Source organism: Leptidea sinapis, chromosome 36 (genome assembly GCF_905404315.1).
Source record: "Leptidea sinapis chromosome 36, ilLepSina1.1, whole genome shotgun sequence".
Lineage (NCBI taxonomy): Eukaryota > Metazoa > Arthropoda > Insecta > Lepidoptera > Pieridae > Leptidea > Leptidea sinapis.
The window spans coordinates 3725771-3753515 of NC_066300.1; the positions used below are offsets into that span (position 1 = coordinate 3725771).

The window sequence follows — 27745 nt, forward strand, 5'->3', positions numbered from 1 at the left end:
TTAAAAACAACATTTATTTATTACAGAAATTGCCTTATACTAAAATTTATTTCATAAAAAATATTGTACCTAAACTGAATAATATAGTTGTGACAGGTTTACTCCCGCGAGACAGCGATATCTATATTCTTTATCCACAACAAAGTAAAATATTTTTATCCGAAGTGACATTGTTCCCACCACATTGTTCATCTATAAGCTATAGACTCAACAAAGTTCTTATTGCTATTGGCCCACGGACGAGTAAAAAAAGAAGTCACCTTACATAACAGTGAAGCACCAAAACAAGCCGGTTAACGTATAAATACATAGCCCCACGCACACACTTACACTAATACAAGCAGATCGGCCGCCATTATGAGATTTGCCACGTCTATGACAGATCAGTTTGCGTCGCAATAAAATATTTAAAAAATGCCGTCGTGCGTTGTGAAAAAGTGTAAAAATAATACTATAAAAGTATTTGTGGCCATATAAGATTGTTTAAGGGAAAAAAAATTGTATAACTGGTATCCCCCATAACCGCACACACACTAGCATAAAGGTGCTTCACTTGCTAATATCATGGCGCGGAGTCCTTCTTATTTTACTCGTCCGTGTATTAACCAAGCGGTTTTGAAAATGGTACTCATTTCAATCGCAATTTTTAACATTATTGCAATCGCTTTACAATATAGTTATATAGGCACATATTACCTTACAGATAATTCTTTATTTCATACTATATCAAAATCGAGATTATATTTACGTCACACCGCCGAAATCTCACTGTGGATAACTGTAACAGGTGTATGCAAAACAATTACATATATCACTTTGTCTTATGTCACGGTTAGTTCATCTCCATTCTGCTTATTCGATTGGTCACGTAATTTTAATATTGCAGGCGAAAAGATAAAAACATAATAATTACGTGACCTAATAAATATCTGAACGGGCACATCACATCGCTTTGCATTAAGCCGTAAATTATGTAGGAGACCGAAGTTGCTTTGTTATGCAAATATTGAAGCTTAGATCATTTATACGTCTAGATAGACCACGACAACTGTGAAAAAGTTGAAAATAATTGAGTTTAGAGTTAACCTCTGTTTTGAGGAACGCACGCACACTCACACAGTGACATACAAATCGCGAGTGTAAGTCGTAGAGTCCACCCACACTGAAGCATTAGACCTGGTGTGCGATCCGTTTTCAATAGTTAGCTAGCTAGCTATAGGTTTATGCAAGCGTTGTAATACTTTGTTTTTACAATAGTGTCCAAAACAGCGCTGAACCAACTACACGTCTTTTCTTTAAGTTTTTAAGTCATTCGTCTTTTATTTGATTCAATTTACTGTGTTTAAAATACCTGAAATAAATATGTCATTTATATTATATATTATTATTATTTAAAATCAATCGCCTCAAACAAATCTCGACCTCAACACCCGCAACACCTGGTCTGTTTTTATCGGTTGTGTAAAAGTAAGAGACTGTATCTACTCGTATCCATTACCTAGTCCATCCTCAGCTGGTCGCTCCACGCCCCCAGCGCGGCCCGCACGCGCCGCTCCCTCTCCCCCCGCGCGGCCGCCACCCCCGCCTGCGCCTCCGCGCGTTGCTCCGCCACGTACTCGCCCATCTCACGCGCCATGCTCTCGGACCTGGGACACAAGCGAGCTACTAACTACTACGGCCCGACATCCACGAAAGCGGAGACGAGACAAGCCGCGAACCGTAGGTAAGGTGATTTCCACCAAAGCGGAGAGGAGATGTGAGCTACTGTGACGCGGCATAAAATTCTATAAAAATGACACATCTAGTCTCCGATGAGAGGAGATGGGGGAATAACGAAATCTGATTGGTTATCAATATACATCTCGATCATATCAAAGACCTAAACGAATTAGGCGCCACGTGGACAGATTGATATACTATTAGTGTCAATGTGTCAAGAGTTTCCCGCCGCCACCGCAGTGCCGCCGCGACCACGACTCATGCAAATAATTAAAATATATATCATGAGTACCCGTCATAATAATTACAATGTTAAAGTTCCGCAATGAAAAAACATATAATATACATCTCCTCTCCACTTTGGTGGATACCAGGCCTAAAGCTCAAATCTCAACAGGTGCAAACATCTATGATGAAAATGAATCAGTCATAATGTTTGTATCTCTGTAACACGATAGCTAAGGAATTTTAATTTAAAATATTAAAATAACTTTAACGATATCTTATAATTTCCATAATTAACTAGCATCATTACTTTATTTGAATGAAAAAAAAACCGCTAGAATATGGGCTTGTGAAGTATTCCGTTGCTCTATTGATGAACCCCAGTTTCTTCGAAGCCAATATCCATCTACATGACAACCCAAAAATAGGACGAAGTGTACAACTTTTTTTTTGATTTTTGATGATAATAAAGAACGATTTTCTATATTAAAAGGTAAATAATCACCACTTCCGTCGATCTATTACAAAAAAACAGGTGTCACATCAATTACAATTTCATAAAACCAAAACAAACATATTTTTAAATGGACAGGACAATATTTGTCAGGTCCACTAGTCCCCATATCAATTTACTTTAATTAATGTGAAGTTATTAATTTGGTCATAGTATGTACTGCAAATAATATGCCTATTACTCTTCACGCATAGGTAAAGATCTCACAAGACTTACTTGTTCTTCTGTTTTTTCCAGAAGCTGAGCTCTTCGTCTGCATTGCGATATAGCTCCTGCTTTGACTCCAGCTCCTGGATGTTCTGCCTCAGCTCTGCCTCTTCCAGCCTCCATTCCTCATTCTCAGCGGTTTCCTTGGTAAGCTCGTTGTCGACTGCTTGTTGTTCGCGATCTATCGACAGTTTCAGCTCGGCTAGTTTGGCGCGGTGTTCCTCCTGTAAAAATTAATAAATACATACTGTGTTATTACAAAAAACTTAAACATGTGTTGAACACATGTTTTAAAATAGTTCTATTACAAATCCGCTGTTGTTTAGTGTTCAACAATCAAAAACAAAGTAATTTAGGTTACTCGCTCTAAATAAATTAAATCTGTACCTATACGTTATTTTGGGAAAATCTCCCCCTAAGGGTGGTTAAATAGGGGATGAAATTTTGTATGAGATCATTTAAATTATTGTTAAATTGAAGTTTGGTAGGACTTTTTAGGAAGTAGGTATCAGCTAAGAAAATATTTCTAAGGGGCTGAAATTCGGGTTGAAATGTTGGATGAAAGTCTTATTAAGTTCGGCAGTATTGGTATTTGTTGTAAAGGTACCTATATAATTAAAATACCTTTGACACCTACTACGCCTTTCGATGATATAATTATTAAATAAAAACAAATGTTATCCTTAGTCATTTAGAAAAGAGATGGGATGAGTGTACTAGGACCCATAAGAAAGGCATTGAAGCTCTAAATGGGACTCTCCAAGATATAAGAAAATTGTAGCCGACTTCTGGGCGGAGTCACGGTACTATTGGCTGGTGACTTCAGGGAGACGTTGCCTGTTGTCTCACGAGGGATAAGTGCAGACGTAGTGAAAAGTCAACATTTCATTGACCTAAAGTTAATATTTTGTCCTTAAAATTAAATAGGGGTATCGCTCTTCAACATGATTCAAAGGCGGAGGAGTTCTCCAATTTGTTGCTAGACATTAGTGATGGAAACATTTTTGAGGAGGGATGTAAAATAAACATTTCTAGTAATCTTGGTTAAGTTGTGAGAGATCTGACTAGCTTAACGGACAGAATCTACCTTCAATCTGGCTGAGAGAAGAGCTATTCTTTCTCCAAGAAACGACTTAGCCAACAGTATTAATAATTTTTTAGTTAGTTCAAATAAAATTTGAATCTTTAGACACTGTATAGGAGGTTGATGATGCTGTGCATTATACTGTTGAGTTTTTTCACACTCTTGAGCCACGAGGAATACCACCTCACATCCTATACCTCAAACTTGAAGGTCCAGTTATTTTAATGCGCAATCTAAACCCTCCAAAACTTTACAGTGGAACCAGACTTCAGGTCAAGACGTTGCATAAACATGTGGTCGACGCCACTACTTTTACTAGCGTCAACCAAGGGGAAACAGTCTTTATCCCTAGCGTTCCCTTGAAACCATCGGATTACCAATTTGAATTGAAACGTCTTCAATTTCCGGTTAAACTATGCTACGCGATGACAATTAATAAAGCACAGAGCCAAACTTTGAAACTATCCGATAAAGATCTCAGAAATGATTGTTTCTTGCATGGCCAGTTGTCTGTGGCGTACTCCAGAGTCAGTTCACCCCGAAAGAAGAACCAGAAATGTTGTTTACAGGGAAGTTTAAAAAAAATAGGACTGTCAATTCTTTTTTCCATACCATCAGATTACCAATTGCAATTTAAACATAGCAACAATTTCTGGTTAAGAAATTATGTTAATCGATAATCTTATTATAATAATAAAGCCAGAATCAAACTTTGAAAACAGCCGATGTACATCTCAGAAATTGTTTCTTTTACAACCGAAGTTTTTGAAAAAATAGAACTGTCAGCTCTTTATTCTAAAAAAAATTGTAAATTGCTTTTTAGGTATGAACTATGATGTGCGGTTTTTTGTTGCCGTAGGACTTTTGTCGATAAGTTTCAAAGCCCTTCCAGCAGGGAAGTAATCTCATCGGAAATCAGAACTCAGACCTGCTAGTAATATGTATAAGTGACAGAGCCCCACTCACCAACATCTTGGCCCGCGAGCGTCGCTGCGCGTTCCTCGCCCGCAGCGCCGAGTCCCCGCGCTCCGCCAGCCGCGCGCGCTCAGCGGCCAGGCGCTCCAGGGCCGCACCCACTGGCCCCACGCACTCCCCGCTGCGCAGCTGTCTGACATTAACATTTATTGAATAAGACATTACATATACAGATAACGCGCGGCTTGAATGCAGAGTTCAGGAATACGATAGAGCTGTGACCTAATTATAATCGATAAATAGCCATAATCATGATAAATCATGGGTGTAATGAAAAATTTAAACAAGGTTTTAAGTTTACCATTTTAATCTAATAATTTAATCTCAGATTTTTGTTCTGCCTTTCTTCAACACTCATGTCTAAAACATTTTTCGCCATTTTTCTTGCTTGGCGATGAACAAAAACTCGTTTCTTTTGGAACGGAACCTGATGGATATCCATAATTATGTAAATTTTATGTTAAGTCTCCAACTAATGCGACACGTGTTTCGCCTCTTAACGAGGCATCCTCAAATGTCAACTCGCTGAACTGAAATCTGGCACGAGACAATAAGTTCCAGAGTTCCAAGTCTTAGCTGAATAACATTTGGATAATGTCTGAATTGATAATACTCATTAAAAACAATGTCAAACAATTCGTTTCACAAGACGAGAAGAAGAAGTTCATGACGTCTCTAAAAAACTAAAAAGACTTGATTGTTCCAAAGGTCTGGACAATATCCCTCCACTCTTCTTCAATAGGTGTTCTGAAGTTCTCTCGGTTCCGCTAGCAATCATTTATAATTACTCCTTGAGCACCGGTACTTTTCCAGACAAATGGAAAGAAGCAAAAGTCGTGCCTATATTTAAAAAAGGGTCCAATAACTCGTGTCTAATTATCGACCAATTTCAATTTTAAGCGTAGCATCAAAAGTTTTCGAAAGCCTAGTAGATGAGCATATCACTACAGCTATTAAAAACAACTTTACTCCTCATCAACATGGTTTTATCAAAGGTAAATCAACGAATACTAATTTATTTAGCTTCACCAATGAAGTAATTAATGCACTAGACAACAATCAGCAGGCAGATGAAATATACACAGACTTTTCAAAGGCTTTTGATAAAGTTAACCACAACTTGCTACTAACACAGTTAAATAATTTTGGGATAACAGATACCCTGTTAAAGTGGTGTGAAACTTATCTTTGTAAGCGACCCAACACTGTTGTTATTAATGGATTTAGTTCAAAACCTTACCTTGCAACATCTGGAGTTCCTCAGGGATCAGTGCTCGGACCGTTATTTTTCAATGTCTTTATTAACAGCATAAGTAATATATTTCAATCTTCAAAAGTATATTTATTTGCCGATGATCTCAAAAATTAGTCAATACAGTATCCTAAATGAAAGAATCACTAAAGTCCATAGCATACGCGATTTGGGAGTAACACTTGATTCTAAACTTAATTTTATTGAGCATGTTGACAACATCCTTGCATCAGCCTCTAAGTCTCTAGGATTTGTAATGAGAAACGCCAAAGATTTTAGAAAAATATCCACAATAAGAGTCCTTTTTAATAGCTTTGTGAGATCTAAGTTGGAATACTGTTCCCAAGTATGGTGCCCGGACTATAATATCCACAGTGACAGGATTGAAAGGCTTCAAAAGAAAATAATCCGCTACCTCACCTACCGTACGCCTGACGTACGAGACTTGATCTCGTAAAACGATCATTTGCGTCATTTTCAAACCCTTTCATTAAAATCCCGCCGTTTATACTTAGATATTATTTTTCTGTACAAAATAATTAACAGTAAAATTGAGTGTCCTGCTCTATTGAGTTTGTTTGACATCAATATTCCCCATCGACCTCCTCGTAAGGCAACTGCATTGTTTAAAATCCCACTCCGCAGAACGAGGCTTGGAGCCAATTCAACTTTAGTAAGGCTTTCGCGGTCATACAATTATCTATCTTCAAGGATTGAGGGTGTAGACATTAACCATAATTCTGAAAATGAATTTAGGCGTAGGCTTTGTAATTTTTTAAATAATAATGTAATTTAAATTTGTTATTTAAGTGTACTTTTCTTTTTATTTGTGTAGAAATAGTTATAGAATATGTTTTAGATTTATATTATACGTCATTAGTATCTAGCCGACAACTAACGTCAAAAAAGTATGTGTTTTTTTATTTACAAATTTAATTTAAATTTGTTCTTATGTATTTTTCTTCTTATATGTGTAGAAGTAAATTTAAAATATTTGTTAGATTTATATAATTTGTTATTATTTTATAGCCGACAAACAATCGTCATAAAATTATGTTTCATGCATGTCCGATTGCCTGTAAGTAGAATCGCAATTATCATTTTTTTCAGTATGATAGTGGAATGTATGTTGTAGTTTCTGTAGGTAATCTTAAATAAATAAATAAATGTTTTGAATTACAAAATATAAGATGAAAATATTGTCCGAGTAGAGTTAGATGTAAGTATTCTTTTTATCTGCATATCAAACGATTTTTTATCTAATGCACACAAGACACTTGGCTTTGTACTTCGTTCGAAAAAAACTAAAGAGTTGTACTTTGAAATCGCAGTACTAAATAAAATTAAAATGGTTATCTAGGAGTTTACAAGAACAGTTTGATACTGGGTTAAGCCCAGTATGTGAGTACTCACTTTTCATCCACGACCAGATCAGCCAGGTGCTGGTACTTGGAGGCCACGTAGATGAGCGCCTGGTTATACTGCATGCAGCTGTCCAGCGCTCGCTTCTGGAGCTGCGCTATCTCGTTGTCCTTATCCTGAACCATCTGCGGACAGCATCACGAAAGGCGCTCTTATTATATATGTCGCAGGGATATGATAAGAACAGTGTTTTGATCAAATCTCGGATGTTAAAATAACAACACGGTTTTATCATTTCTCGAAACAAATCTAGTGATTTGACTTTAAGAAAGCATTTGATAGAATCGACTCTTCTATTCTTCATGACAAATTACTACAAATAGGGATTCGAGGCAACTTATATCGATGGTTTTCAGCTTATATCACCAATAGATATCAAGTTGTTGTTCTAAATGGTTTTAAATCTGCTACTATGTGTGTTCCTTCAGGAGTCCCACAAGGATCCATTCTGGGCCCCCTCTTATTTAATATTTTCGTAAAAGACTTATCTTGTAATTTTAAAGATCCCAAAATAATATTATACGCCGAAGATATGAAAATACTTTGACCGGTTAATTGTGTTAGAGATGCTGAACTTTTACAAACTGATCTAGATAAATTTGTTAGTTATTGCGCAGAACACAAATTAGATCTCAATATTTCAAAATGCTTTATTTTCACATATACAAGAAAACAGAATGTCATAAATAAAAATTACTCCATATCTGGAACATCAATAACAAGAGTATCATCCATTAAAGATCACGGAGTTATCTTTGATTCAAAGCTTCTATTTGATATACACATAAGCAATATAATTATTAAGGCTAATAAGACATTAGTGTTTATCATAATATCAGAACACATTCTGAACTAACGTCAATTTAACTGATGAAAATATATACTGTGCTTACGTTCGTATCCATCTAGAATTCGCATCTCATGTATGAAACCCAGTTTATAACATGCACATTAACCGTATTGAAGCAATACAGAAAGGATTCACGCGTTACTTTTATATCCTAAATGTAGCAAACGGTAGAGTTAACTGTGCAGATCTGCTAGAGCACCAGGCTTACGAACCACTGTCAGCTCCCAAAAGCGAGTCAACATACTTGAAATACAATCAGCAAAATGTTATCATAGACAGAACAGTTTTGTTATTAGAACATGCAAACTTCATAATGAAGTTAATAGTGAATACGACCTTGACCTATTCAAGACAACACCACTTCAATTTAGACGTCAGGTAAATAAAAACTTTTAACTAATATAAAGTAAAAGTAGGTTATATAATATTATATTAAATGTAGGTAAGCGACTATACACAATAAAAAGTTATTATTTGTAAATAGTAATAAAAACTTGTAAATAGCTTTCTGTTTTATAATAGATGTACCTAGCTGTAAGTTTTCCAAAGTTGTAAAATAAATAAATAAAAAATAAATACCGATGTCCAAACAAAGTCAATTGCACTACATTTCTATATACATCGAGTAATCAACCCAATAAAGTATGTCATAAATCTTAATATATGTAAGGAAAAATTTGTTGATGATGACCAAGACGAATGGATCATTAGTTGCATTTCAAAATAATAAAAAATTAAAAAATGCAATAAACCGAAAGTAGATGGTATATGATACTGTATATTTAAGGTATTAAATTAAACTATATTGATGGTTCTAATGGTGAATACGCGGATGTTTACTATTTATTGGTTATAATGGGTACTCAGGCCGGCCGTGTATTGGATTAAGGCGAATGGTTACTGGTACCTAGGACCGGCCTGATCAATGGTTTGACGAGTACTGTCTTACGTTATGGTCGTAAGTAATTAATTTTATATAAACTAAGCAATATTGGTAATATAATGCTCTTCGATGGATTTACTTTGAATATATCGCTTCTTATGACTTTTACCACTATACAAGGTATGCAGCGTGGCGACTCTACTCGTGTGTTCATTTAATGTCGCCATTATAGCACTACATTGTATAAACCTGTATTATGTGATAAGAGTGTCAGATTTTGTGAAGTAGCTTATTAAACCTGGAGAAACGGAAGTTGTTGGCGCGACCGTGAGATTGTCACGTGGGAGCCTCACCAGTTACCACAGATGTCAGTGTCTAGTGACATAACCACTAACCAGTGAATAGTTAGAATGTGAAATAGGGAAAGTAAAATTCAGTTGATTGTCACATTATAATAATTGATAGTTATTGATTGACGTGATAAAAAAAAATAAGTTTGTAATGCCCCACGTTTGGTCACGAGTGAAACAACTAATCTTTACTATGTACTGTTGAGCTGTTGGGTTTCCTTAAATAAATCAATAAATAAATGTAGCACTACACCCGGGGACGTCCGCTCGCAAACGATAGCCGATTGGAACTGGCCTTCCGCTGTACTGTGCATTCCTTATATAGCACTCAACATCACGCAGTTACTATCACTGTCGATGTCATGACACTGGTAATGATTGTTAAATCCATTCCAGACTCGTGGTCACACCAGTGTGACTACGAGTATTTTTTTTTCCTCGTCGTCACACCAAGGGTTTTACTACACCCTGTTGGTAAGTGATATAATTAGTGATGTGTCAATTTCTATTCTCATGATCTCGACATTCTCGATAGTTTAGATAACGAATGATTATGGACGGAAAATGATTTTTTTCCTAGTGTCCACACCACGGGTTTTACTATACACCTTTTATATCTTATCGTTAGTGGTGTGATAAGTACAATCTGTCAAAATAGGCAAAGATACCTTTGTACATAGGTATTATAATTAACGTAGAATTTCCATAAAATGACCTTAAGATATATTATAATTTATAAGTTTTTTTTGCGTATTAAATAACCAATTTAACTTTTTAATTTGTCTCTTTTTCCTTGGGATTTTTTCAATGTTTCCATGTCCTCTTTTAAGACAGTTGACAGTGTTATGATTTTAGGTATGTGTAACAATGAATTTTGAGTGAGTACAGGTACCTTGGACACCTGCTGCCACAGCGCCTGGTTGGTGTCGTACACGCGCACCGCGAACGACACCTCATCCAGCATCTCGTTGCGCTGCGTCACCGACATGCTCTGGCGCTCAACTCGCTCCGTCAGCTCACTCAGCTCGGCCCTACCACACAACCGCCGTTAGTACAATCATCACAGTTGCGCTCGTCACGTTGAGTCATAAGATGTGAAGTCTCCTTATCCCAGTTATTTCACTAGGTGGGCTATAACCAGTGAAGCGGAATAGTTATTTATGCAACTGTTGTGTAATAAGGGGTATTAAAACAAGAATGTGGGTTTATCACACGAAGCGAAGTTGAGTGTGATAATAGTATCACATGGGTGTTTTAATACCTAATTATCAACAGTTGCATACAAGACTATCACACCCTAATATGAATCCTCTATAAAAGATTCTGAAACAGCTTAAAGCTAACATTAAAAAAGCTAGTCCTAGTAATCATTACATCATCCAAACGAGTGTTGTAATGTTGTAGCTATATGAAGCTGAGGAAGTTATAAACTCTCTTAAAACATCAGATGAAGGTTCCAAGGCTTCTCAAAACCCAGTGCCTATTTAATGAGTTGGTTGGAACAGCCCCAGATTTAGTCTCACCAGACCAAATACCCAATAGTAAATCAACTAATGTTAGTGTGGGCGCTGTGGCTTTCCACCCAGCTCATTAAGTAAAAATAAATTTAAGAAGTATTTTAGATTACAAAAATTCATTAGAAAAAACAATAACATTGTAAACAAAAACAAAATTTCATGTGCAAAATTTTCTAAACTATACCGGGAAAGAAATCCGCTGTAATTATTACAAACTGAAGAACTCTGTATAGATTTGGAAAATATTAGAAGAGATTATAAGAAAAGTGTGAGCTCTCTTCAGTCTGAGCTATTAACATAAAATTCCATAAAAAAAAAATACAAAAAAATCTGGATCATGTATCTCAACAATATGAGATTTCTCAAAAAGACATAGCAGAACACATAACGGCTATGGTTGAATCGATTGAGCTATGCACCTATAACATAGAGTGTTTTAATTCAATCACTAAAATGTATAATTTCAACTGTCAGTTTTCTCCAGGCCCTTCGGGCAAAAAAAAATAAAATCAATTTCTCAGTCTGTCGGGGCTCACACTTCTCCAGGTATCAAAAATCAACATCCACAAATACTTTCTTCCCATAAGAAACATATAAAGATCTACAGCGATGATCTGGGAAGAAATATGGGGTTGATTTTTCATAAAATAAGTAATGGGCAGTCAGTAACAAATATTTGCATGCCAGGGGCAACTTATTATCAAATTATTAAAAGAATTATTAGTGATACTCACTGCAATAATACTTCTATTATTGTAATGATTGGGAGAAGAGGTACTTTAAATAAAAAAAAAATTACAAAAACTGTACAGTGACTTAATAAAAATAGAAAATCTTATAATATTCACATTTCCATACATGCCTGATTTGCCACAGGAAAACAAAATAAGATATAATTTGAACATTATGTTAACCCTATTGTCTAATTCTAATTATTTGACATGTAATGATAATAAATTATCTAGTAAAATACAGATAATAGACATAAATAATATAATTAATTATAAGAAATGTAATATATTGACATCTGATAGGTTACACCTATCTAATTACTATAAAAGACAGATAGCAAAATCGCTATCATATTATTTATTTTATAACATGGCCAACTATTTGGCAATCCCGTCTCCTGCTTCTTTTGAGCAGGTTAGTTGTAAGTTGATAAGCACTGCTCTCGAGCAGTGTGATAGCTTTTTGGACTCCGCTTCTATTGAGCGGAGTAATGTCGGTTTTGCCGACCCTTAGTAAAATTTTTGAAAAAATAATTTTAAGCCAAATGCTTACTTACTTTAACTCTCATAAGTTACTTCATTTGAAACAATTTGGCTTTAATAGGGGACATTCAACGATGAACGATGCAGGTGTTGAGCTGATCAAGAATATTTTTGATGCCTGGGAGGAATCGCAGAATGCACTTGGTATTTTCTGTGATTTATCTAAGGCTTTTGATTGTGTTCAGCATTCAACGCTGGTCAGGAAGCTATACCACTATGGCATAAAAGGAACTGCGCTCGATCTTCTGACTTCATATCTAAACAATAGAATTCAGAGGGTCGACGTGAATGGCAGATCTCCTGGGACTCCTCTCAGTATGGGGGTACCACAAGGGTCTATTCTTGGACCGTTCCTCTTCCTTATCTATATAAATGATCTTCCTAATCTTATAGAGAAAAAACATAAGGTAGTATTGTTTGTGGACGACACTTCACTGATTTTCAAGGTGAAAAGAAACCAAGCTATGTATGACGAAGTGAACGATATTTTATCTGACATCGTGTACTGGTTTAGCGCTAGTAACCTATTGTTAAATAGCAAGAAAACTAAATACATTAAATTTACCGTACCAAATGTCAAAAATGTAAATGCAAATGTTTTGTTAAACGGAGAGGTGATAGAACCGGTGGAATCTGCTATATTTCTTGGCATAACTCTAGATTCCAAATTACAAATTACAATATTGAAGGATTGGCGAACAGACTTAGTTCTGCAGTATACGCGGTTGAAAAGATTAGACAATTAACTGACATAGATACGGCGCGACTAGTATACTTTAGTTATTTCCATAGTATTATGTCCTATGGTATATTGCTATGGGGCAACGCTGCCGATATTAATACAATATTTGTGCTGCAGAAGAGGGCTATTCGCGCTATTTATAACCTAAGTCCTAGAGAATCCTTGAGAGCAAATTCAAAGAAATTAACATCTTGACTGTTGCTTCTCAATATATTCTTGATAATGTAATGTATGTTCATAGGCACATAAGTGAATTTGCCAGAAACTGTCATAACCATAATGTTAACACCAGGAACAGACGGCTCACGACTCGGCTAAGTCGAGTTAGTAAGTCTTTTGTGGGGCGATGTATATGCTTTTACAACAAGATCCGAGAAAATGTTCAAAACAAAAGTATTACGTTATTCAAAAGAATTGTTAAAAAACGTTTGTGTGGTAAAGGTTACTATAACATAAATGACTTTCTTAATTATCCCACAGATTGGGAATGGAGCGACCGCCCTTAGGCTATTAAATAATAAGTTTAATTGTACGATGTTACTTTAATTGTAAAACATATTCTTGATGAATAAAAAAGCCCGCTGAGTTTGTTGCGCCCATTCTTCTCAGGCCTGAGGCATTCATTTTGGAATGGGTGGTAGTTTTTTTGACTTTCAATAAGTGATTTCACATCCTATTCTGAATAAAAATATTTGAATTTGTACTGAATTTCATTACAACACTTGTTTGGATGATGTAATGTTTATTAGGATATTGGGTGTTTTAATGTTGGCAATAAGATAACTGTTTTAAAATTTTTAATAGAGGATTTAAAGCATGGGTGTACATAAATACAATAATGCGTGTACACTTGCCGGTATACTGTGCAAAGAGGCCTTCCATAATTTACGGTGTTCCAGAACAGGAGTGAAAATCGAGCAGAATAGGTTAACTGATTATATTAAATCACTGCTGCCCACATACTCCTGCAACACCACAGGGAGACATCACAGGATCGTCAAACAGTTTTATTGTTCTGTTTTGATGGGTTTGGGTATTAGTCACATCAGGCATTGCACCTTAAGTGTCAGTGTGGCGTGACATATTGTGATCGTGGTCGTGTTGTGTTGCCATACAGCAGTAGTAGTGTCGGCAGTCGTCACCTGGCCCGCTCGTGGTCGGCCGCCAGCGCCTGCAGTCCGTCGGCCAGCCTCTGCTGCAGGTCGGCCAGCTGCTCGCGCTCGGTCGCCAGCTGGCGCCGCGTGGTCCGCACGCCCCGCAGCTGCGCCACCAAGGCGTCACATTTCTTCGCTGTACGCTGCTCGTCCGCCTGGATGGCCTGTCCGTCCTCCACCTGCGCCTCTAACCCTGTACCAACAATTACTTGATCAACCATACACAACCAATAATTGAAAAAGCTTTTGTTGTTAACAATGAGAGCATTTTTGACTGTGTCATGATATTTTCTGCAATACCAGAAAATGATCTAAGTTAAAGTTTAAGGTCTAAATTATTTGTACCTTGCAATTAGACTTTAAAATTAGGCCTGGTTATGAAATAACGCAAAAGTTATAGTTTAAGTACTATGTCTGTATGTAATATTATATTAGGAGTTAAAGTAGGAAATTGCCAAAAATTGATTTTAGTTTTAGAATTGACATAGAACCATGAAGGTTCCTCGAAGTACCTATTAAATAAAACGGATATTTCAATATTTAACCCCTATTACTAATAAATGGAGAGTTTTTTTTTATTCCATTATTAACATAAAAAGCAGCGTGTTTCGGAGGTTTAAGTATATTATATGTTGGTGATTACCTATCCGGAACCTATATTTTTTTGACTTAGAAATACCTATTATATCGGCAATACAAATAATACAGTCAACGACATTTCATTACATATGACAATTCATACAATGAGCGGGCGCGGTGTACTTAATTTATATAGCAAAACATTGTTTGCCGTTTCAGCACTTGTATTAGAATATATTATGCGGGATAAGCTTTCTACAAATATAAATTTGGTTTGCGAGCCATTGCATTTAAAGTCATTTGAGACCCTAGCCTTTATCCTCTTTTAGAGCCAAGCTCGGAATGACTTCTGCATACAATAGCTAGAAGAATACAGAATGATAAGGAATTTATTATATAATAAAATTTATACCTATAATGACGGTTTGAAGTTTAGAATAGGAGCCATCTACATCCCCAAACAAGTTCTTCACATTCTGCTGGTACTCTTGGTACAGATCATCAAACTGACAGTCGGAGTCCTGAAACCTGATATCATATTTTTTTTGTATTTCAATTGTAAGTAATTAAAAAATACCAACAGTTTATGAGGTTAAAAAGATTATTAATAAAAAACTAATATTTTGTGTTGGAATAGCCATAATTATTGAAAGTTCTAAGGAGAACTTATGTGTGAATTTAATCAATAATTTTAAACTAAACTTATCTTAACGGCATGAGACCACCGTGTATGAAGTTAGCGCACAAGACATTTTAGTTTTTCATGCAGTAATCGAATTTCATTTGGTACTTATGTAATTATTTCGTATATGTAGTGTTTTTCTTTACTGCGATAATTTTCCCAACTTTTGAATTTGGGTTTAATTTTTTTTATTGCCTAAATCATCTTAGTTTTTGTAGTTTTTCGTTTGAATTATTACGGCGAATAAACTGAGAATGCCAGATCTAAGTGCCACTCAAGTTGCTAGGGCAAATCAAAGTAACAACTTTGAAACTGGGCACATCTACAAAAATGTGGCCCAAACCTGTGTCCAAATTTGTGATACACCGAGTTATCGAGAGATATCAGCCGACAGCTTACGAGACTAGAAGAACAGGGACGTAAACGGAAAAACTGTGACCAGATTATCCGTTTTATGGTTAACAACATGCTTAGAAACAGGACCTTGACTTCTTTTGAGATGAGAACGAAGGTGCATGAGTTTGAAGCGTTACAGAAGCACTAAAACTGTGAGAAGAAGATTGAAATCAGCCAGAATAAGCGCACACTGGTAGACAACCAGAGGCCCCCTTCTTACCACTTTCCACATGCCATTCAGTATGTTGAGTTCATTTTGCTCGAAATCACGAAAATTAGAATGACGAAGCCTGAAGTCAAGTTCTTTTCACAAATGAGTCCAGAATTTGCCTAAAACCCGATGATACAATGATTAGCGTATGGATACACATAACGCAACATCATTGCAACAAAGGCATATGGTGAAGGGTCAGTTTTGGTATGGGGAGTATTTGTTTGGGGAAGTGTACGGAACTGTGTCATTGAGAGTGAGACATTAAGGGTGGCACCATATGTAACTGGCATTTTAAGAGAAATTGTAGTATTCCTCAATAGGGGATGGTTTTGTTTATTCATAATGCACGCCTCCAAACTGCGGTCGTAGTTTATGAATACCTTCGAGATGTGGTTATCAATGTTATGTGGTGGCCATTACGCTTGCTTAACTTGAACTCCATAGAGCATGTCTGGGACGAGCTTGGGGAACTAATTTAGAAAAATCCTGCCCCCTCTAGTTTGAGAATACTTAAAAATGTTTTACTAAGGTAAAATGAAATGCAATCCCTCATGATTTTATTGATAAATTGATTAGAAGTAGGCCAAAGATAATAAGATACAGTTCGAAGATCTAGAGAGGGCAATACTAAGTATTGATTATAGCACATGTTAAAAACTTTCCTAAGCTTTTAGAAAAAAAAAAATGCATACATATTTTGAGTGTTTCCTATTGTTTCTTTTTTTTTACCTCAATTTGATTATTTTTTAATTGATCAATAATTTTAAGTTAAACCCAAATTAATTAACTTTTGCGTTCCTTTAGATTTGTCCATGAAAGTAGTTGATGATATTGTACAATGATAAATATTGAACAGATATATGTTAATGCAAATACCTGAGCCAGCATTTGTACAGATAGTCTCTTCGCAGCAGTGACACATCATCTTTCTTAGTATAGAGTGAGTCTTCACACACTGGCGATTCCTAAAAATCAAATGGGTACAGTTGTTAGTGGCATAGGGAGAAGGCAATCAATTCTTCATCGATATCTATCGTCCTTAGCATCACATTAGTGTTTGAGGTAAGGTAAGGTCAGATACTCACCACATAGGCGACAAGGTCGATCAGGTACGCAATGAGGGCCAGCGCCTGAGGGAATGCATGCAGCGTGTTGACAGTGCGGAGCCAAGATGCCGACACCACGCCGGGGTACAGAATTCGCTTCAACAAGTGCGGCAGCTGCGCAACAATAAGGGCATAAAAGGCATTTATTTTCTCAAAATTGATTCCTTTAGAATTATTTTTGATGTCATTTCTTATACTACTAGATACTACTACCGCTTCGGAAACAAATGGCGCTCCGAGAGAGAAGAAGCGGCGCAAGAAACTCTCGCAGCATTCTTTTTTTTGCGCTCTTTTCAATAAAAATATACAATATTGTACAGTCATTTATATCGCTATAAAATAATCACAATCTAGTCCCAGGCTGTCCGATCATTTAGATATTCAGCAGTGGAGTTATAGGATTTACGACAGAGCAATTTTTTTATAAAACATTTAAATTTATTTATAGATAATGCCTGAACAGTGGCTGGGACTATATTGTAGAAGTGTATACATTTACCCTCAAAGCTATTATGTATCTTATGAGATACTCTTATCTCATAAGATACATAATAGCGTTTGTGTGTTCAATTCTGTAATTAATACTGGAGCGGAGAGTATCAAAATAGCCAACAGGACTTCAAAGCTATCAAATCAAGATCACTTTATTCATGTAGGTCACAGAAATGACACTTATGAATGTAAAACAAAAAATTTTTCTTATTGAATCTACCGCTACTTCGTAAAGGGTTGAGCTAATGAGAAGAAGTAGCAAGAAGCTCATTGCCACTCTTTTATATCATGGTTTACTTTTTCTTCGATTTACAAATCATTTCATTTACAATATAATATGTAAAGTGATGCAACAAACATACTCAGACGTCAAATATTCAATGCCTTACAAGAGTAAGCCAAAAAAGTAAATGTAAATTAATACAAAAGTTATTGAGTACAGTAGCTGCATCATCCACACATACCGCAAATAAATATCAAAATAAATAGGTAAAGGTTTGCATTCAATTAATTTTTTATTAAGTTATTTTATACTTTTCAGTTTTTGAAGTCGGTTTTTTTATTTTTTACTTTTTATATATTATCAACCTGAATGAGAACTCCTAAAAAAATAGTACACAAAAAACAATTACATCATCCACGTAAACAAAAAAACTAAAGAAGAATTACGTAATTCGAATCTCAGGGTAATCAGTGTACATACATAAAAAAAATACTGATCGAATTGAGAACCTCCGCCTCCATTTTGAAGTCGGTTAAAAATAAAAACGTAAGTCATTAAATTATATTTAAAAAACCAAAGAATAATCAAAAAACTGTTCTTAGAAATGATTATCAATTTGTTACGAGAAATGCAATGCAAAATACATACAATTGACGACCCATATAGCCGAATGGTTAGTGACCCTGACTACTAAGCTAGAGGCCCCAAGTTCGAATCCCGGTAGGTGCAACCATTTATAATAAGATGAATATGGATACTTGTTTCCGAGTTATGGATGTTTATATGTATGTATGTATGTATAAGTAAGTATTATAACTCAAGGTGCAAGACTTCATAAAATGCTCTCGAAAACACGCCCGAACCAACTGGGACTTCTGAAAAGACCAGATGGGACCTTCACATCCGATGAGAAGGAAACCTTGGAACTTCTAGTCTCAACCCATTTCCCTGGAGCGCTCAATCTTGAGGTTGAAGAACTTAAGGCGAGTACACCATATAGAACTCGTAGGGAGGACTGGTGTATGTCCGCCAAAGTAATAAGACCGGCACAGGTGAAATGGGCAATTAAGTCGTTCCAACCCTATAAAGCAAGTGGGGAGAATGGCATCCTTCCTATATTCCTGCAGAAAGGAATTGACATTCTCCTTCCACATTTACTCAGGATCTACAGAGCAAGTTTTGCATGTGGACACATCCCAGAACAGTGGACTAAGGTCAAGGTACTGTTTATTCCAAAGGCTGGCAGAAAGGACTACTCAATTCCAAAATCCTTCAGACCAATCAGCCTTACCTCATCCTTATTGAAAGGTATGGAGAAGGTGATAGACAGGTACATCAGAGATAAGGTTTTACCTAATAACCCCATCCACCGTACTCAACATGCCTATTGTAGAAGTAGATCTACTGAAACCGCCCTATTACAAGTCGTAGACAGGGTAGAAAGGGCACTTGAGGACAAACAAATTGCGCTTTGCGCCTTCCTAGACATTGAAGGAGCTTTTGATAAAACACCCATAAAGGCCTTAGTTAAGGCTTTAGCCGATAAAATGGCCGACTCTACCACGGTCAAATGGGTTGAGTCGATGCTCTCAAGTAGGATTGTTAGATTGAGGCTACATGGTGTCTCTCTTGATGTAATGACCACAAAAGGATGTCCACAAGGAGGCGTCATTTCGCCTCTACTATGGACCCTTGTCATTGATGGGCTTCTCTATAAGATGGATGAACTTCGAATTGACACTCAAGGTTATGCTGATGACCTAGTGATAATGATTCGAGGCGACAGCCAAAGTACCATCTCGTACCTTATACAAAAAGCGCTTAACATAATATCCAAATGGTGCCAAGAAAATGAACTGGCGGTTAATGCTGACAAAACTGTCCTGGTTCCTTTCACAAGGGAGCGGAAGTTGGAAGGCCTCATATCTCCGCGACTGAATAATAGATCTATACCGTTTTCCGACAAGGTAAATTATCTGGGACTTACTTTAGACCAGAAACTTACCTGGAATAGTCAAGTGGACGGTATTGTGCAAAAGGCAAAATTTGCCTTAAGTAGCTGTAGTCGTCTTGTCGGCCAAAAATGGGGTCTAAAGCCCAACATGGCCCTTTGGCTGTACACAGCCATTGTAAGACCACTTATATCATATGGCTCTGTGGTCTGGTGCAGAAAAATTGCCCAAAAGACCGTTATTGCCAAATTAGGAAGCCTTCAAAGAACTGCATGCGCGATAACAACAGGAGCCATGACGTCCACGCCGGGAGCAGCCCTAAATGCACTTCTGCCGCCCCTAAACCTATATGTACAAAAGGAGGCGAGGGCCAGCATGCATAGAGTAATGACACATATGCGGACTAACTGGCTCTCAAACTCGCTGCGGCTATTTGAGCAATCCTTACTGAGAAGTCCTGTATTAGACATGGTGAGTGACGCCATGCTGCCGAAATTTGACTTCATCAGCAACTTTAGTATTGAATTCCCCACAAGAGAGGACTGGTTAAACAATCGAATTACTTGGAAAAAAGGGAGCCTTAAGTGATATACCGATGGATCCAAGTCGGGTTCTGACGTTGGCTGTGGAATCTTCGGAGAGTGCCCCAAATTTGGCAAATCTGTCAACTTGGGAAATCTTGCCTCCGTTTTCCAGTCGGAGGTATACGCCATAATAGAATGTGCGGACACCATCCTAAATAAAGGCTACGTCGGCAAGTGTATTTATATCCACACAGATAGTCAGGCGGCTCTGTCCGCTATAGATTCCAACAGATCAGTCTCAAAGCTTGTAGACAACTGCCGGACTATACTGAATACTCTGGGAGGAATGAACAGAGTTACACTTCGATGGGTTCCAGGACATGCAGGAATCGAAGGCAATGAATACGCCGACGAACTTGCAAGAATTGGCGCTAAAAGCACTCAATTTGGCCCTGAACCCTTATGTGGTGTCCCAAGGAGTCTTGTTAAATCAACCCTTGATACATCATGTTCACAAGAGTGCATTAAACTCTGGAGCAACACTCCGGGCTTAACCCATTCCAAAACCCTAATCCAAGCCTTCAACAAAAAGGCTGCAAATGAGGCACTAGGGCTAAGTAGAGAAACCCCGCTACACATTCTCTCTGAATGTGGTCCTTTAATGCGTAAACGCAGCATCTCTTTGGGAAGTCCAATCCTTCAACCATTTGAGATAAGTCAGCTCACTGCAAAAGACATAATAAGATTCATGAAAAGAATCAATGTTTGCAGTGAGCTATAGTTTAACAGTGGCTATCACAATATATTGATAGACATTGGTCGCAGTGCAACAGGGCTGAAATGAACTGGATCAAAGCCACTTTACAACCATAACCATATCCATAACCATAAGTAAGTATATTATATTAAATATATCGTTTTCTTGTACCCATAGTACTGGCTATGCCTAGTTTGGGGCAAGAGAATTTGTGTAAAAGTGTGTCAATATTATATTATATTATAATTCATGTCAGAAGCCAGAAGAAGAGCACAGATAGGTAAAATGTTAGCCGGATCTAAGTCGAGTACGAGACATATAGCACACAAGTTTCGCCTTGTCCTTTGCCGTATGGGCCAGGGTATAATAAGAAACAGGTTGAATAAGTTGTTAACAGAAAATTAAGCACCCAGAACTATCGTTTTTCAGACTTGGAAGCATCAGCTGATTTCACGATACGCATGGGCTTTTAATTATCTTTACTATTGCCATAAAAATACTGTAGAAATATATAGACAAATGGAGACTTACTTGTCTCAGGATGAACACGGTAGTGACTCAAATCATCTAATATATAAAATTCTCGTGTCATGGTGTTAAACTTTGAACTCCTCCGAAACGGCTTGACCGATTCTCATGAAATTTTGAGTGCATATTGGGTAGGTCTGACAATCGGACAACATTTATTTTTCATCCCCCTAAATGTTAAGGGTGGTACATGCGAATTTTTTTCTGTAATTTTTTTGACATTGTTTTTTAATTTATTATGAGTCACCATTAAAAAATACATACAACTTCAAATTTTCACCCATCTACGATCAACAGTTACTTTTGTATCGCGATTTTAATATCGGCAATACAACGTTTGCTGGGTCAGCTAGTATTATATAAAACATGCACTCTAGAAAAGGGGGGCATAAGTGAGGTCATTAAGATTTCCAAGAGAAAAGAAAACAATAAACTGGTAAATAAACCAGAGACAGAAAGAGATGATTGGGAGAAGGTTACGAAAAATAGAAATAGACATTTCTATGGAATGTTAGTAGTTATCTGCAGGTTTATGTTGTTCATGGACATTCTTATTAATAGATCTGTTTTACAATTATAATGAAATTCACCTTGCTTTATATAAAAAAAAATGGCTCTGTCGTAAATCCTATTACTCCACTGCTGAATATCTAAATGATCGGACAGCCTGGGACTAGATTGTGATTATTTTATAGCGATAGAAATGACTGTACAATATTGTATATTTTTATTGAAAAGAGCGTAAAAAAAGAATGCTGGGAGAGTTTCTTCTCTCTCAGAGCGCCATTTGTTTCCGAAGCGGTAGTAGTATCTAGTAATTATTAGAAATTACATCAAAAAGAATTCTAAATGAATCAATTTTGAGAAAATAAATGCCTTTTATCTGAAATATATCTTAGGTATATATAATACTAGCTGACCCGGCAAACGTTGTTTTGCCATATAAAGTATAATTCACGCGATAGTTTTATAAGTAATAAAATATTGCCTATATTATAGCCTGTACATCATTTTGTTCTACTGTCAATAGTTTTTGCAACGCACGCAAAATTAGGTTTTCGATTTTACACCTTGTGTTACAAAATAGCAATTTTATAACGGATCCCTAATTTAAAAAAAAAACATAGCCTATAGCCTTCCTCGATAAATGGACTACCCAACACTTAAAGAATCATGCAAATCGGACCAGTAGTACCAGAGATTAGCGCGTTCAAACAAACAAACAAACAAACACTGCAGCTTTATAATATTAGTATAGATGAGCTGATGCAATAATATTAACAGGCACACAATAGTAATAATACCTTGGCAACATATGTGTCATTATTCAATTTATTCCCGTCAAGTTGGAACGTATTCAGCAGTGAGGAGACAATTTCCACAAATCGAGCAATGGTGAGCGGCCGAATGATTGTGCCGGAGCCACCTCGTGCAGTCAGCGCCTCTGATACTCGCGCGCATTCCGAACGCTGCCATGCCAAATTTGAGATTGGTCTGCAACAACAGGAATACATTTGTGGAATTTTGTTGCAGTATATAAGTATTACAAAATGACAATACCTGAAAGGCTAATAATAATTATTAATGGATTAATTATTAAATATTTGCGGATCTAATGTTTGCTATTAATGTTTTATAATTTGCGGCTGTAAAAGCTAAAAAGCAGCAAAATTTTCAACTGAAAGAAAAAATGTTTATTGAAGTCATTATACATTCTGATTATCTTAATTAAAGTTATACTATTCCAATTATTATGATCTAATGACGCCAATGGGCCCCCCAACTGCCCACAGCCCCCAACGCATACTTGTCTGCCTCTAAAAAAGTATTTCTTCCTAAAGAAATAGGTAAAGAAATCAAACTATTGAACCCTAAAAAGGCACCAGTTTTGTTTTGTAACACATAAAGTACTGAAAAACCCGCCGAAGAAATTTGTTACATTAATAACATGCTTGTTCAATTGTATCCTACGAACATCTCATTAACCCAAATCGAAAAAATGGGAACATGTGCAATTGCTGCTAAATCTCAACAGATAACGTTTGCTCTGAAAAGGGCTAACTGCCCATGACTTGGCAACACTATCTTATCACAAACAGATTACATAAAATACCTACCTAGGAATCTATCTAGAAATGCGCCTGAACTGGAAACATCATATAAAAAAAGAGACGAGGTGAACTTTATACCGGAATAAGCAATGCCTCATGGGACGAAACTATGGCTTCCAATCCCGCAATACCGAGATCTCGGATCCCGCACCATTTTCCAATCCCGCGAGATTTGCGGGACTGAAAAAAAGCGTGCATGCCATGCAAAATAGGATAATCTGCAAGAATTATTATTCTTAATAACTCAAGTTATTAACTGTTTCGTAATTTCGTGATGTTTATTGATACATCCTTTAAGAATAGAATAAAAATTTAAGGGTGTGTACGTGAATGAATCTTTCATTAACATTATCATATCAATATCATCAACATCACAAATTAGTATTATACGATTCAATATTGAAACCGATATAGACTTGTGGCATTCAATTTTGGAATGTAGTAACAGCAACATACTCTGTCTTCAACGAGCTCATTACGCCATACCGCAGGCAATAGTCAATGGTTTACAAAATCAACAGATATCCACGAAGATAATACTGTTAAATCAGAGATCGAGCGTTACCGTGCGAAACAGATAGACTGTCTTGGACAACACTCTAACTTATTAATTACAGAGTTGCTACAACTGCAAGTGTTAACCGACTGAAATATGACCACATAATATTATTGGGAGGAGATCCACTCTACCTTTTCAATTTCGCTTATGGTCTTGGTTAAAGTAGGTATCGAAAAACAGTCCAGTTTTAACTAACCGAGATTTTTCAATACTCGCCGGAACTGCGATTTTCGGTAATTTCGGGATTTATTACATCGTCATTGTCTGCGTGAAAATAATTTATATCGCGTTTCGTATTTTATCTCTCAGGAGCAATGTGGATAAAAATATTTCATGTGTAACAAACTATTTCTTGTCTAAATTTAAAAGCCAAATCTGTATATCTGTGAGTGAGTAACCACTAACCATCAAACTAACCATACACATGCAAACATAAATTTCGCAGTATGAAAGGATGATAAAATAAGATATGAATTTAGTATTTATATAAAAAATATAGTTGTATACCTATACTACATGTATAATGAATTTTAACAATTTTAACAAAATAATCAACTATTATTTTTAAAATCACATAATTTTCTTGTAGTCTTTAATAAGACAACATTCCTAATCATTCTGTTATTGAAAAACAATAAGTTATGTAACATATGTATGAAATATTATTATAAGCTTGAAATTTTTTACATTTGACACTAAATTAAAAAAATAAAGTTTGAAGAAATCAAAATTTTAAAATTTTATTGAATTCAATATAGCAGATTCAAACATATTTTTTTTTACTTTAACTCAAATTTCTACCTTCTTTAAAGTAGGAATTAAATAAAAAAAAACCTCAAATCAAAAAAGTATCCATGAAAAAAAAATGTGACAACTATTTGTTTCTTTTTTGAGAGTTTCCTTAAAAATGTCCTTACAACAATATCAAAGCACCCAAAGTGTTGACACCTAAACATGACCATATTTTACTACATAGTAGTTCATCTGAAGAAAATATTCTTTTGGGCTCTACACTGGTACTGGAAGGTGGGATTTTTATCAGGTGTTTGGATAAATAATGCCCATGATCATCTGCATTCTCAAACAGATTGTTTCGAGATCATCAGTTGATCAAACATGTTTCTCCCAAATTTATGGAGTTAAGCCATGCTCGTCCTTTTCAAATATATATTAATTGTTTGACTAATGGATGGAATAGTTTTATTTACCTTTACTTTTGTTATCTTTCGTAACATGTGACACATTTTAATTCCCAAAAGTCCAGAAAATTCTAATTCCTGTGTTTTGTTTCCCAGTTTTTTACCTAGCAAAAAGAACCAGCAAATCCTGGGATTTTCCAGTTTTATCCCCTAGGTGACTGATAGCAGAAACAATCAACCAAAAAAAAAAGCATACAAAATTGTAAATAGCAAACTTAAGGAAAAAATGTTTCAATATACCGTTGATCTTTTATAGTAACACAAGCCTGAGCCCTCTCCAAACACAGTGTCCAATTCCGAACCTCTTGACCTGGGGTTCTCTGAAAAAAATTAAACATTTCGAATTTCATCCAAACCTTTTTTTATATATTATAAACCTTTTAATTTAGCCCAATAGAACAGTATTTTAACTAAAATTTATGTTGAGATTGACAGGTTTATTGCATATGCAAGAAAGTTATAAATTGAAAATTATATATTTTTTTTTGTCATAAATATTTAGCTCCACATGTATTAAACATTGATAATAAATAACATAGTTATATATACCAGTCCTTTATTAAATATCAGTAAATATACATGTAAGTAGTTTATAAATAACTTACTACTGGAGTAGTTGTTATGCGAGATGTATTTCTTGGTGTACTCATGTAGATAGGAGCTGCCACAGTATACCTTCCTTCAGCTGTGTGAGACCGGGATCTCTAAAAATGACAAAATAATGACAAATATTCTGCTCACTAACAATTTACACGCCTGTTACTGAATATACATGAGAGCAAATAACAGAAAAAACAAATCCTAACGTAATATAATTTTAGTACAGTAGGCTCTTGGTAATTTGACACCCAAATTTTCTCAACTATGCCAGACAGCTAGAACTATGGGAATAATGAATTTGTATGGAAAACAAAGCATATGTCTGAAATAAATTCTATCATAGATTTTTACAGTAAACAACACCAAAAGTAAGTAAATAGTCATTTATTCATGAAACACTCTCACTTCTGGCATTAATTACACAAATTAAATTTATAAACTAAATTTATGAATGGTGCCTGACTCGAAATGGAAGGGCTCTTCCACAGAGTCAACTGTTCATGTGACATATTGTTGATAAATCTTGTTTAACTCTCGGTTTGTCGCTTCATCTACAGGATGTTCTTTACAGTTAATAACCTGCTCTCCATTATTTGCATATTAGGAAACTGACTTGACATGTTCTGTTGCAAATCTAAACAATTAGTTATTTTTTTATAATGATATAGTTTCACTCAAACGGTTAGCTCAGTGGAAGAGCACTCGCATGGAACGCGAGAGGTCGCGGGTTTGAGTCACTCGTCGTTCATATATTTTGTTTATAAATTTTGTTTCTGTAATGCTGCACATATTTAAAAACAGTTAAAGCAAGTAAGATAATACTTACACGATTTAAAGAAGTCTTGCTACCTGATGTGTCTCTGCTTAATCTACCGCCGAAGGTTCCACGGTTTGGGTCTTGAGAACTTGAGGAACGCCCTGTATTAGATGGTCTGCGCCCGTCACTGGGTTTTGGTAACATTGAGGGTTTCCCATCGTATCTGTGTGTAACACTACATTTGTTATACGTATTTGTGACACAATACATTTGTTATATTTTTACTTTTACAACAAGAATAAAACGACTTATTGGATAAATTACCTTGACTTTCTTGATGATGAAGATTGGCCCGATACATATCTATTCGGTAACATAATGAAATAAACACTGTATACAGATGTATCACTTTAAAGTTAAAAGTAGTTGGATAGCTTTATTTATTTACGGAAAATTAATATCCAACCGGTACAGTCGCCGTTGAATTTTGAAATTTGAACCAAAGAGGATATAAAACAGTCAAACTCATAATCGTAGAATATTCACACTATAGAAGTAGTCCCCGCGTGCCCCTTTTAGATAGCAATAGTTTTGACAGGAGTAATCTTAGGTGTTGTTGAATTAAATCTATATCATAATGTCACATACTCAACAAACGATTGGCAATGTAAATGAATTAAACATAAATAACATTATAATTTCATAAAATCACTTAACCTAAATATACTACAGTCACAACTAATAATAATCATGAAATATATTGTGTTATTGCTAATAACATGTATTCATTTCATAAATCTAAGTTTTTTAAAATATGTATAAAAGCCTTGTATTATATTATTAGATAGATACAAAAACAAAATATCATAAACTTGTAGTGCCGCCGGCAGCGCAGTCA

At 35.9% G+C, this 27745-nt stretch overlaps 1 protein-coding gene across 2 annotated transcripts; it reads right to left on the reverse strand.

Annotated features, from left to right (window-relative positions):
- LOC126975606 (golgin subfamily A member 4-like) lies at positions 1 to 27324 on the reverse strand. Of its 2 annotated transcripts, XM_050823573.1 has the most exons (15): positions 27172 to 27324; positions 26917 to 27070; positions 26096 to 26194; positions 25731 to 25810; positions 22926 to 23115; positions 17125 to 17259; positions 16916 to 17004; positions 15160 to 15275; positions 14157 to 14361; positions 10374 to 10512; positions 7390 to 7523; positions 4716 to 4857; positions 2675 to 2889; positions 1499 to 1646; positions 1 to 1351 (listed from the first exon to the last, which is right to left on the reverse strand). In XM_050823573.1, exons 1-14 carry the CDS (start codon positions 27222 to 27224, stop codon positions 1499 to 1501), a joined length of 1899 nt encoding a protein of 632 aa, XP_050679530.1. In that variant the 5' UTR covers positions 27225 to 27324; the 3' UTR covers positions 1 to 1351. The 2 variants fall into 2 exon arrangements, with proteins under 2 accessions (XP_050679530.1, XP_050679529.1); XM_050823572.1 differs by having other exon boundaries at positions 1 to 1646.
- Positions 27325 to 27745: the final 421 nt, after the last annotated feature.

Bases quoted from the DNA above. Each gene is read 5' to 3' on its own strand.
- LOC126975606 (XM_050823573.1), bottom strand. From the start codon at position 27,224: ATGTTACCGAATAGATATGTATCGGGCCAATCTTCATCATCAAGAAAG. The intron at 14,362-15,159 runs GTATAAATTTTA...TTGTTGGTACAG, and splicing joins ACTTCAAACCGTCATTATAG to GGTTAGAGGCGCAGGTGGAG. The intron at 10,513-14,156 runs GTGACGACTGCC...GTTGTGTGGTAG, and splicing joins GCCGACCACGAGCGGGCCAG to GGCCGAGCTGAGTGAGCTGA.